This window comes from Poecilia reticulata, linkage group LG16 (assembly GCF_000633615.1).
Source record: "Poecilia reticulata strain Guanapo linkage group LG16, Guppy_female_1.0+MT, whole genome shotgun sequence".
In the NCBI taxonomy this organism is placed as follows: Eukaryota; Metazoa; Chordata; class Actinopteri; order Cyprinodontiformes; family Poeciliidae; genus Poecilia; species Poecilia reticulata.
In genome coordinates this window covers 1427648-1440235 of record NC_024346.1, presented here as the reverse complement: position 1 = coordinate 1440235, position 12588 = coordinate 1427648, and the positions used below count along the sequence as shown (strand labels likewise).

Here is a 12588-nt window from a genome sequence, read left to right as displayed (position 1 = left end):
CTAGAGCCAGAGGAGGCGACCCAAGAGACAGAGGAGGCGACCCGAGAGACAGAGGAGCTGAAATGGACCCTGGGGTTCATCCAGAAGTTTGACATCTTTCCAATCAATGACTTCTGTCCTGCCAAAAGTGATTACATTTATAAATTACCTTTGAAACTTTGGATTATTCATCTTATTTTTATTTATGGTTTTATGTAACCTTCAATTATAAACTGTTTTTCAAAACATACTTGGCCATTATTAGTGAGCCAGGGTCTGGCTGGCTCACATCACAGTACTTTATGGGTTTACACAAAGTTTTCATTTAAAAAATAGTATACTTTTTGAGTGAACCGAGCATAGAGCCCTGTGGTACGCCACTCCTAAATGGAACGGTAGCTTAATTTAATCATCTTCCAACACTGATCTGCGCTCTACCTTAGAAATCTTTGCTAGATCAATTTTGACTATTGAAATATTAACACATTAAATGTTATTTTTTCTACTTCAGATTATTTTTACCAAAGTTTCACTTTCTGTTCTTTTCCCTCGTCTAATGGACCCAGGATGTAAGCCGTGCCTGCATGACTGGATTTTCTTTCAGAAGAAATGCTACCTGTTTTACGACGAACCGGCTCCTTGGAAGACCTGGGAACAAAGTCGAAGGTTCTGTCAGGACAGACGAGCAGATTTGGTTGTAATTGATGATCTGGAGGAGCAGGTAAAATCTATGTTAGAAACCCAGAGCTAATCTGGAAGTTCATGGAAAATTGGTGAATCAAAATAAGAAAATGAATGGTGATGTTAAAAAATCTGTTGACAGGAATTTGTCAGCAAACATGTCAAATCCTACTTTGAAATTCAGTGGGGATACTGGCTGGGGTTACAACAAACCAACAACTCCTGGACCTGGGTTGATGGACGCGTGGACACGCTTGGGTAAGATCTACTGTATTATCTAAAAGTTAACATTTTATCATGCAAACACAACTTTTCTTCTTGTCATAATATTATTCCCTCATCAAAAACATACCTGGAGTTTTGATTCTTTCATGCATGTTTGAGAAATGCTGTTATCTTTGTGTGGCAACAATTCAGCCGTGCAAAACGTCTGTTAGGACCCGACGCCGCCTTCGAGACGCAGCTCATCCTCATTCTGCACCTGCCTGTATGTGTAGGCAAGGCCAGCAGATAAGTTATGGTCCAGAAAAGCAGCACGATTCCCTTCAAAGCTTTACTTAAGACTCAATGTTAAAAAAAAACAACTAGTACAAATATGTCTCGGTTACATTTGTTTCCTCTGCATGAAAAAATGACACTCATTAACTGAATAAAAACTGGAAGAACTTTATGTTAACGTCTGTGGAAAAACCTATATAAATGTTAACTGTTAGTGAATTCAAGCAAACAAAAGATATGAAAGTTGTCTTTGTTCGTATGAGATGCGAGATAACCTCAGTATCAGTTATGCTGTAAACCAGGGGCGCCGCCAGGAATCTTGGGCCCCGGGCAGCTGCTCTTACAGATTTTTGAGTCTATTTGACCCATAAAGTGTCACAATTTTAAAGGCTTGCATCAGCCTTGGTTTCTTTGGTTCAATACTGATAATTAGCACAATATTTACTGCTCATTAATTTAACATCCAACAGTCCACATCCAGTATGCAAGTAGGTTGCTTAAATTTTTTCTATTAGTTTTAACTTACTGAAATGTGTCTCCATGAGCAACAGTCAAAAGCAACATGCAAAATACACATAAAGCGATCCAGACTTCTCAAAAATGCTAGTAGTTGCATTTTATTCAAGCTGCAGTACATAACTTTAATAAAAAATATGTTTTCTCCGTATTTGTTAAAGCTGTCACCATATTGTAGCAGCTTGTTATGAGACAGATAATCTGTGAAAACAATCAATCTCCTTCACTTCCTACCTGAATTACTATTACTGGTTAAAGTGATGCACCGTTCTGACCAAAGCAACCAATCAGAACCAGTGGGTGGAGAAGCAACTTATCATTACAAGAAACCGTTTATCATACCATACTGTCACAACATAGCAGTTTTAAAAAATATGTGAAAAAAATATTTATATAAAAGTTACATACTGCAGCTTTAATTCCACTCAGGAGAGGATGGATCAGACTCAGGAGGGACATGTTTTAGAGCTGCTGCTGACTGACTCATCTGTTAAGTGGTAAAAGGTCCAAGGGACAAGTTACATTTATTAATATGTTGGTCATTTTTTTCCTTAATTCATTAAATGCTAGTGAAATGGAGGCAAACAGTAGTTTGTAGCTAATTATGCTAAATGGTTGGTAATCTCACACAGTCTACTCACCTCTCTTGGAGAAAAACTGGGTTATAAATTAACACTCTTGCCTTTTTCTCTCTCTCCCTCTATTTTGTTTTTGAAAACCTGATTTTATAACTTTTCTTAGCAGCGTAGTAACTGCCACAGTCGTTCGTGGAAGCTGTATTCAACTGCAGCTTCTACTGACTGCAGCTGAACAGCGTCACGGTGAAGCGCTCCAAGCAAGAACGAACCATTTAAGGCAGATAGGGGGGTTCCGGGCAAATATGGATGTGTGTTTTTTGGTCTGGGAAGGGTAACATTTAATTTTTACTGCTAAAAACAGTTTTTGAAAATACAATATGATTAATGTTGTATTTGACAGGACCCCGATTTTTTAAAATTTCTATGAACAAAAAATAAATAATTAAATTGTGGAGGGCCCCCTGCTGGTCAGGGCCCCTAGAATCAGCATCACTTTTCCCCCCCTATACCGCGCCCCTGTTGTGAAAACAAACACACTCACATGTGATGCAGAGTAAGAAAGCTGTTCCTGTTTGGCTTCCTCACATAGCTTAACACTACACACACTAAAGATACAAAATAACACTGCTGTGAAAATTGTGACCACTAGAGGTCCTACTCTGCTTAGTGATGTCCTGACAGAACGTTTTTCTCCCAGGTTAACATAAACCAAACACTGCTCCCTTTTTATAAGTAAAACAACCTCAGAGACTTTTTAAAGCCCTGACCCAATACCCAATACCACTTTACAAAAGAACTGGCATTCACCACAATTATGAGCATCTTTACATGTCACATGTCCTCCTGACAGGTTAGTTTTCTCCTCAGGCCTCTTTTGCCTTGGCTGTAGTGATGTCAGGTATTCTTGGTGCCAGCGTTTCCAGAGCGCATTGGCCAGAGCCTGGACCTGCTTCCCCTGCTTCCTGTAGAGCTCTTTGAGGTCACATTGTCCAGCTGGTAGCAGCACCAGATCGATCCTCTGAGTCAGCAGCTTAGCAGGCGTCAGAACTGTTGGCATGTCTGGATCAGGAGAAATGGGAACCACAGGCGTTTATAGTGGTCATGACTTCGGACACGAGCATGACCAGAACCTCGTGTCAGATGAAGTGTTTTCATCTTGAGCAGAAGAGCATCTAGTACTCCAATAATCATCCTTAAAATAAGTGGAGCGATGCCTGGAGTACGGCAGCCGTTCTCCTCTCGGAGCTCCTGCCTGGCGGCCGGTTCAGAGCGAGCGGCGGGGAAGAGCGCGGCAGGTGTATTTATACAGGTGAGCGGATAGACCGAAGACCTGCCTATCCGCTGCGCTGTAGTTGATGCTTCAGGTAAGTGTAGCTTTACGGACAAACCGGAAAATGAATTTTATATCATCCCGGTCTCAACAAATGGGTGGCGGAGCGCAGTGTGGCGGTACGGAGCTGGCAGATGTTTCTGTGTGTGATGAAGGAACCAAATCCAGTCGTTCACATGGACACAAGAGCTAAAAATGTCTGGGCAAAGTGAGAGTTCATCCATTACATCGACTGAAGATGAATAAATAAAATACAGACTGGACTAGACATTTTTATAAGTGTCTTTGTGAGCCTACTTTATTATTAAGGTGAATATAATTTCAGATTTTTGTAATTGACCAGGTTAACTTCGAAACTGAGCTGTTATTGTTACAGGCTCATTTTCAAAAAATACATAAAAATAATTGTAGGGGTGCTCAAATGTGAAAGTTTGAGCTGATGTTGATATCCAATGGTAACACTGCTGTTATGGTAGAATTCATCAATCTTTTATTTGATCGAATTTTTATTAATCGTCAGAATAATCGATAGAGAACTCGATTACTAAAATAATCGTTTACCGCAGGTCTAAAGATAATGTTAATATAGTTTTTATGTTGTTTAGTTTTTTACTGAAACTGTAAAATCACGATAAATCCCTGCATTTGGTTCACCCAGTGTTCTGTAAATGATAAATAAGTTTTAAATATATTTTTGAAGTGTTGGATCAGAACACTGTATCGGCAAAATAAAAGAAAGCGATCGGCACATTCCTATTCTGAGGTTCATGGTCCTGTTTTCAAGGTTCTGGATGAAGGAGGAGCTCAAAACTCCAGGACCGAAAGCCAGGCTGATGCCAGGAAGAAATCCCTCAGAGAGCTGGAACCAAGCAGACAGTTTCTTCCAGAACAAATTCATCTGTGAGCATGAAGCTTTCCCAAGGTGCATCTAACTGACTGCTCTCTTAAAGTTTCCTGCAGGAAAGCTCAGCTGTGTCATCATTTCTATATACAAGTCGTCGTCATCACCTCAATAATCTGCTGGTCGTTTTGTCTCTTCATTCTTAGTGTTCATGAACTCTCACCTAATGAACCTGTCTGGTTTGCACAGCCAGAGTGAGATGTTGTTTTTCTGCAGCTGCTCAGAGACCAGACTGTCTCTCCATTGTTCAGGATTCCTTCTCATTGGTATAAAACCCACGTGTGGATTCTGACTGACAGAGCAAACTCTGAGTCTGACCTGGAGCTTTAGTCTGACCTGTTCATGAGTTTCTCATCTTGTGGCTCTCATGTCATGAGCACGGCATTAAATAAACCTGACTGAGTGATTTTCACCTAGCGGTGACTGGAAATGAATTTTTTTTCTCAACAATATGGCTGGATCCCTCGGCTGGACGTCCGACGAGCACAAAGCTGCGGCCTCAAACCTCGCTGAGGCTTTCAGAGAGAAGAGGGCTGGCTCGTCAGCTCCAGCGCTGCGATCGACAAACTCAAAGAAAATCCACTGTTAGCCAGTGAGACGCTCACTCAGTGTAATAAATGATCAAATTAAAGGCCAATCTAAAAATAAACTGAAATCTAAATTGGTAAAGGATCCAATGAACCTTTTTTTTTTTTACAAGATACCTGCAAGAGTTTCTCTCAAAGAAGTTTATAAAGCTTTTCTATTTAGTTCAGAAAAGCTAAAAGGATCTTTATGGTTTTAGCAGGTGTGAAGGTTCATTTGCATAAGGCAGGTATTTACTAGAGTTCAGGTTTTCTACACACAGGAATCAAACCTGTAGTGAATCCTAAAGATCTTTATCAGAAATAAAGGCCCCTCTTAGAGGTTTAAGAGCAGATCGACCACAAAGCTGATTTGTTGGATTCTGTGAAGACGTTTGCCGTCTAAAGAGGACATCCGACCCATTTCCAGAAGAAACGGGTCGGACTGGTTCCTGGGCCTCATCTCCTGAGGTTTATTGACACCATGAGGATGATGGACAGCATTAAGACCCTCCTCCGGGCTCTGATTGGCTGTATATGGTTGGAAGTGGTGTGTTTCTTCAGACAGCAATAGTAGCTCAGGGAGGGGGTGGAGGAGATCAATGTTTTCACGGATTATCTGTCTCATTATACTGACCATTTGAACAAATATGTGAAAAACATTTTTTATCAAAGTTACATTCTGCAGCTTTAACGCCTTTACGTTGGGTTTCTGTTGCTTTTAAAACTTCTGCTCTTTCTGAAACTTTAACATTTTTACCAGCGTTGCTTTAAGAAGCAGCTCAGGTGATGAGCTCAGCAGATGCACAATTCCATCGGGTGTTTGCTAAATGTTGCTGGCTAGTTTAGAGGAGTTGCAGAAGAGGGCTGCTCTGTCAGGCGTCCGAACGTTGGATGTCTGAGAGATTAAAGGATTTCTCAGACATGCATGAACGAACCAACACAGCAAAAAGCCCAGTGTTAATTTAACTCTGAAGAGTGTGGAGTATATAAACACTGAAAAAGTGTTAATATCAACTCTGTGGGAGTTAAATCAACACTGGGAATTATGTTAACTCCCACAGAGTTGATATTAACACTTTTTCAGTGTTAATATACTCCACACTCTTCAGAGTTAAATTAACACTGGGCTTTGCTGTGAATGCCACATTTCAGAGATGTTTCTGATGAGGGGATAATATTATATCCATTTTACATAAAGGTGCAGAAATAAATGTAAAAAAACAAAAAAACTCAAAATTGTTTAAGGAAAAATTAAAGATTAAAATTTAGTCAATGGAAATTATGAGCCTGGAAAAATAAATAAGTTTTGAAAACATTTGTGACTCTTGTTTGTTTTTTTCCTTTTTTGAAGCACTACTCAAGAGGAACCATTACATAACTAATGTTGCAATAGTCTGAATTTCTTACAAGCACACCAGATCAATCTCACTAATACGGATGCAAACAACAGAAAGGGGATTAAATCCAGTCTGGATGATTTTAGAAAGCCAGTATGAGAGTCAGAATGAAACACTGATAAAATGGCAAAGAGGTAAAGTTATTCTGAACAGCAGCACATCAATATTATTATTGTTTTTTTTTTAAATACAGAACTTGAGAAATTTGAACAAAAACTTCAGGTGTGTGTCTTTGTCACACACCTGCAGGTGGATTTTTTGTTGTTGTTAAAACAAGCTTGTTCTTCATTCGGTGGAGTTACACAGTGAGTACCACTATAGAGAACATTTTACTCCAGAGTAATACCTTTTACTCAAGTAAAAGTAAAAAGTACAACGTAGCTAAAATACTCCTAAAAGTTTTTATTTTTTAACAAAAGGATACTCAAGTAAATGTAAATAGTTACCACCCAACTCTGTTAACTGTTTTTGCGATTTATTCACGGTCTCTGGTGACGTAGGGCTACGAATACGGCCGTGACCGAAGAACGCTTTGAAAACATCGCGTACGATGTGTACATCCGCAGAGAGCGCAGCGAGTCCGTCGTTAGATAGAGACGTTGGGCAGTTCAGTGGACCTGCCCAGCTTGAGGGCGAATCCGTCCCGACGTTATCTGTTTTCATAGGTAAGTTAAGTGTAGAAGTAACAGATAGGAGCCGTTGTTTATTAGTGTTTGTAAGTTCAGGGCAGTGTTTTATTGACATCGATTGTATTTTGAGATATTTAGAAGTTACTGTTTGCTGCCGCTAGCCTAGATGCTAATTACTTATGTAGGGCTTGCCAAAATACAGGACAATTGTGACATCATCGTACAATATTTCTTATTAACCTAACATTGGAGCTACATTTAGGGTAGCTCCAATGACCTATTTATCTGTCCGCTGCGTAACGGCGCTGCCAGCAGGTACTGCTGTCCTGGTTGCCTAGAGACACACTATACAGATGCTTTCTACATCCGGCGTTTTTTAAATGTCCACTCGATACTCCATTACCTAATCCAGTGGTTCTTAACCTGGTTCGATCGAACCCCAGGGGTTCGGTGAGTCGGTCTCATGGGTTCGGCGGAGCCTCTGCCGTGGAGGTAAAGACACACTTGTGTAAAGTCGTGATGACGCCCCACTTTGCCGTCACTTGCTGCAGAGGATCACGTTACATTGCTTAGCCAATCAGTGCTGCGGAGGAGCCCTGATTGAAGGAGCTCCACTCTCAGCATGGATTTGAACTTGTGTCTTTAATTACTTCAGCAAAAGCTCACAGTTTTTACCAAATTCTGTAGCTTTCGGTGAACTTCTAAATCAGCTCCTTAGTCGCATCTTTTCGGGTTTGCTACTGCCTCTAGTGGCGTGGGGGTGGTAACACAACTAATATAATTACATTACTAAATCAGAATACTGCAAAGTCTTTATTATTTATTAATTTTTCATTCTCTTAACAATGTACAGCTAATCAAATGATCTAAACAAGATCTTAAAGTGGTTCCAGTTTCTCTCTATGACCAACCTGTTGAAACTGTGGCACATTTTAAATACTTTGGGTCGTTCCTGGACAGTCAGCTCAACTTTTCTGAAAACACTGACTATATTTTGAAGAACTGATCTCAGAGACTTTACCTTTTAAGAAGACTTAGTGATCTTGATCTCTAGTTGGGTCACCCCTATGTCTTGATTTTTGAAAAAAAAAACATTTATTTATCACTACAGAAGGGTTCAATGAATGCGCATATGAATCTGATGGGTTCGGTACCTCAAAAAAGGTTAAGAACCACTGACCTAATCAGAAGCGAAAACTCTCACAAAGATAGCCGTGAGTTAGTTGGAAGAAGCTCATCCCAAGCTGAACAGCGACAGAGAGGTTAGGAAGTACCAGCTTCTGACCTCTGGTTTTCCTAATCGTATTACTTTTAAGTACATAGAACATAATGGCTGAGTTCACACTGCAGGCTTTAATGCGCAATTCCGATTTATTGGGAAACCTCTTTATTTTGCACGGTCGTTCACATTTCCAAATAAATGTGATCTCCCATGTGTGAACTGCAAACCAGTACCGTGTCTCAGGCGCTTTTGCAAACTATCTTAAAATGCCCCGCATGGTCAGTAGAGTGCGCAGTAACGTCACACGTAAAGAGCGTGCTCAGTGTTTGCGGAAGTAAAAATGGATGCTAATGAGGGAGCCTATCTTACAATGTTTAAGTTGTTGTCCAACCGGAGCCAGCACATCAACAACTTAATCCTCATTATTGTCCGCCATGGTGGATGTTTTTCTTTCCGCTTGCGTTTATCACTGCGCAGAATAGTGACGTTTGTCGAGCATCAATGACGTTTGAAAAGCTCAGATACAAATTGTCTTTAGAACCAAATATCCAAGATGCCTGGGTTGCATTTGTAAAAATCGGAAAAAACAGTGTTGTTCAGACTGTCATAAAACGATCAGATACAAGTTGAATTAAGGCAAATTTGGGTCAGTTCGGGCTGCAGTGTGAATGAAGCCAATGTCATACTCCTGACCATATTGTGAGCAGGTTTTTAATAATTGTTGAAGACCAGCACTACAAGTACTAAAAATAACATGAAGTGGTTAATTATAATCCCACCAACATTCAACTCACCCTATGGCACAATTTTGTAGCCAGTTTGATTAATCATCCCTGTATACTTTAAAAGCAGAGGACACAGACTGCCTAGGTGGGCCCCATGTGGGGGAAAGGAGGGATGATATATGGGTCCCATATGGGTTTGTCCGTGGAACCCGCGGACAATCCCATATGTCCGTGGAACCCGCATGGGTCTGCCCATGTAGGGCCACAGCCTACATGGGCCCTAAATGAACAAACCCATGTGGGCCCACCACCATGTAGGGCCCATGTAGGTTGTGGCCCTACATGGGCAAACCCATATGGGACCCATCTGGTCTGCCCTCCTTTTCCCCACATGGGGCCCACCTAGGCATGCTGACAGGATCTGTACCTCATTTTAACCTTATTTTAAAAGGAGCTGCTGATCTGGAAACTCCTCTGATGTATAACTTATAAAATAACTTTTCATGATTAACATGGTCAAAAACCATCCAGTTCCAGTTTAAGACATCAGTAGAACATAAACATTGTGGATTTGGGTCAATTATAGAAATCTAAGATCTCTTTCAAAGCTAAAATATACATATATGTGATTTAAAGTCAAGCTGATTATCAGAAGTAAAGAGAAAATGTTCTGCCTTATCAGTATAATCTTTTCCTGGACAGCACACTGGCAAAACCTATGGGCCGATCATTTTTGCCACCTTTGTCTTTCATAATAGTCTCCAATGTAACAGCTAAAGGTGAGGTAGGCAAAATGCCCTGGACTAAAAAACCAGAAAAACACAAGGCAGACAGAGGAAAGAGTTTTCTGCTTGAGAATCTTAACACCTCATCCATACCACCAGCCTCGTTATTCTTTAGGCTCATGACTGCATTATAAATTTCTTGAGCTGAAACTTTCATATCTTCCTCATTATTAATACTGCCCATCTTAAATGAAGAACTTTTAACAGTTAAATAGTTCATAATAAGAAAAATATTACTGGGACATTAGTGCTGTAATCCTGGAAATGTTCTTCAGGTGATAGAAGACCGACTTTATGACTGTCTTTATGTTCTGATGCTGCATCAAACCCTGATGTTGTCTTTTAAAAGGTGCAAGAGGAACCTGCCTGCTTTCCTGTGATCTACAGCTGAGGTCATTCAACGAGATGTTGGACATTTTTTAATCTTTATTATTTTCTCTGTAAAGGATGGAGAGCAGCGTGGAAGATGACACCTATTCTACACTCCATAGCAAAAATGGTAAGTGACTCAATATATATTATATATTTTATGAGGATTGAAAGGTAACAGTACTATCCAAATGCTCTCAATTAGTTAAAAGTTAGAGTGGGATTTTTTTTTTACGTCACATGCAAGCCTTAATCTCTTTGCATCATCGGAGAAATCTTTTTTAGTCAAATTATCTCAAATTATATTTTACATTTTCTTCCAGTATTTAGAAATAGTTTTTTTTTTTTGGTTGTAGATTAAATTTCATGCAGTCTTACTGAAAAAATACTTTTAAACAACAAATTAACAGTTAAAATACAATTATAAATGTTTTAATATATTTAATAAAGCTGAATTTAAGTTTACTTTAAACCTTTTATTTTTTTTAATAACAGTTATATTTTCAAATAATGTCTATAAACATAACATTTCAAAAAACATTTATCGCTTAAATGCAACTTCTTCCCTCCTGCGGTCTTAAGAGATGGGGTTATTTAATCAGTCAATCAATAAAACCTTCTTAATCTGATACATATATGGTTCATAATAAATAAAAACAGGCAGAACAAAAACAAAAGAGCACAATAACAATAAAATGATCATCAACTACCATATAAACTAAGGCGCCAGTGATTCCACAAACTAGAGAAGATGCTTGCTGAGCTTTGAACAGAGTTGGTCAAAGTGTGACTGACTGTGTTTACAGTCTGTTGACCCAGTCAGCGGTGATGTAATGTCCCAAATCTTTCACCTCGTCACTGACTTGACTTGACTGCTGCCAGACAGAGTGAAGTCAGGGAAAGATAATTTAGTGTCCTTTTTGCTCTACAGTCATGAAGTCACTCTTTTTCGCATTATATTTAATATCGTATATTTAATATATTTAATATTACAGCATGGATTGGTTATCCATGCTGTGAGCAAACCCTGAACAGTTGCTGCAGACCATCGCTGTCTGGACAAAAGATCACAGCATCGTCATCATCATGCGACATATTTAGATCCAGACGTGAGCAAAATATCCAAAAAATGCACTCAAGTAAGAAAAGCACTATTTCAACATATTTTTTCTCAAATAAATGTAAAAAGTAGCCATCAAAGAAATTACTCAAGTAACAGTAAAAAAGTGTTTGGTTAAAAAAAAGCTACTGAGAAACCGATCAAATTATCAATCGTTTAATATTTAAGAATTTTATAATCAGACTGACCAAAATGTAAAGTTATGTAGAAATATTCTTATTTTAAAGATCAGAATGAAAATCATTAATATGGTTACCAAATAAAATAAGACAAAAAAAAAAATCAAAATCAATTTGTTTCAAAATAAAAGTTATGAAACTTTAACACAATCTGCAGGTTTGTGTCTGTGTCTGGTGAAGTTTTGGTTAAAATATAATTATTCTTTATTCAGTGAATTTACTCACAGTGAGGATTCAAAAATTTTACTCGCGTAGCAATACTTCATAAAGTCGCTCAAAAATGTACTTTTAGGAGTATAGTAAAGCTACTCCTAAAAGTACATTTTTGGAAAAAAATGACTAAAGTAACCCAACCCTGTTTAGACCCCTTAAGTTTTTAACTCTGTGCGCGGTCTGGCTGGGTCACACTGATCCCGCGTGCGCTTTTACAACAAGGTATTTTTGTGTGTGTTTTTGGAAGCGGACTGTCTGACAGGACAACCCCCCTGCGGGAGGATGATGTTTTAACCCCATCCTCCCGCATTGGGGTTAAAACACAAGGAAGCCGCCACATATTAAGAGTATCCTCAGGGGAAAAAAGAAACGACTGTAGCTTTTTTCTGTGTTGACTGGAGCTCAGCTTAAAAGGGTTTGATTCAACCACAGTTTCACTGTGTTTTTCAGATGAAAAAGAAGATGAACCATCATCACCCCTTCAGTCTCCCCTGTTCTTGGTGTGCTTGGGGGTTTTTGTTGTCCTGGCAGCTGGAACAATCATCTACAGTGAGTTTCATTTCAGCACAATATATTTTAATTATCTTCCTTCATGACAGGTTTTTAGAGGTTTAAAGCATCGAGATACAAGTGTATAACAGTACACTGCAAAAAGTCCCCTTTCAAAAACAAGAAAAAAAAGTACAAAAATAGGGTATAATTTTCTTAAAATAAGAAAAATTATCTGCCAACAGAACAAGAAAATTTATCTTGTCAAGATTTTCTAAAACAAGAAAAAATATCTTACCAAGATAAACCTACAATATCTTAAAATTAGTGTATTTTTACTTAAAACAAGCCAATTTTACTTATACGAGTAAGATATATTATCTTATTTTAAGAAAAATTATCTCAAGTAAA

At 38.8% G+C, this 12588-nt stretch overlaps 1 protein-coding gene and 1 long non-coding RNA gene across 2 annotated transcripts; both read left to right on the top strand.

Annotated features, from left to right (window-relative positions):
- The first annotated feature begins 9 nt into the window (after positions 1–9).
- On the top strand, positions 10–4895 carry LOC103477542 (C-type lectin domain family 17, member A-like). Its single transcript, XM_008430701.2, has 5 exons — positions 10–127; positions 584–700; positions 803–918; positions 4367–4504; positions 4630–4895. The coding sequence occupies exons 1-5, from the start codon at positions 107–109 to the stop codon at positions 4679–4681; spliced, it is 444 nt and encodes a 147-aa protein (XP_008428923.1). The 5' UTR covers positions 10–106; the 3' UTR covers positions 4682–4895.
- A 2101-nt stretch (positions 4896–6996) lies between these two features.
- LOC103477543 (uncharacterized) lies at positions 6997–12178 on the top strand. Its single transcript, XR_535663.2, has 3 exons — positions 6997–7111; positions 10254–10306; positions 12139–12178. It is a non-coding gene; the product is annotated as an uncharacterized LOC103477543 (long non-coding RNA).
- Positions 12179–12588: the final 410 nt, after the last annotated feature.

Bases quoted from the DNA above. Each gene is read 5' to 3' on its own strand.
- LOC103477542 (XM_008430701.2), top strand. From the start codon at position 107: ATGACTTCTGTCCTGCCAAAA. The intron at 128-583 runs GTGATTACATTT...ATTTTCTTTCAG, and splicing joins TGACTTCTGTCCTGCCAAAA to AAGAAATGCTACCTGTTTTA. The intron at 4,505-4,629 runs GTGCATCTAACT...CTTCATTCTTAG, and splicing joins GAGCATGAAGCTTTCCCAAG to TGTTCATGAACTCTCACCTA.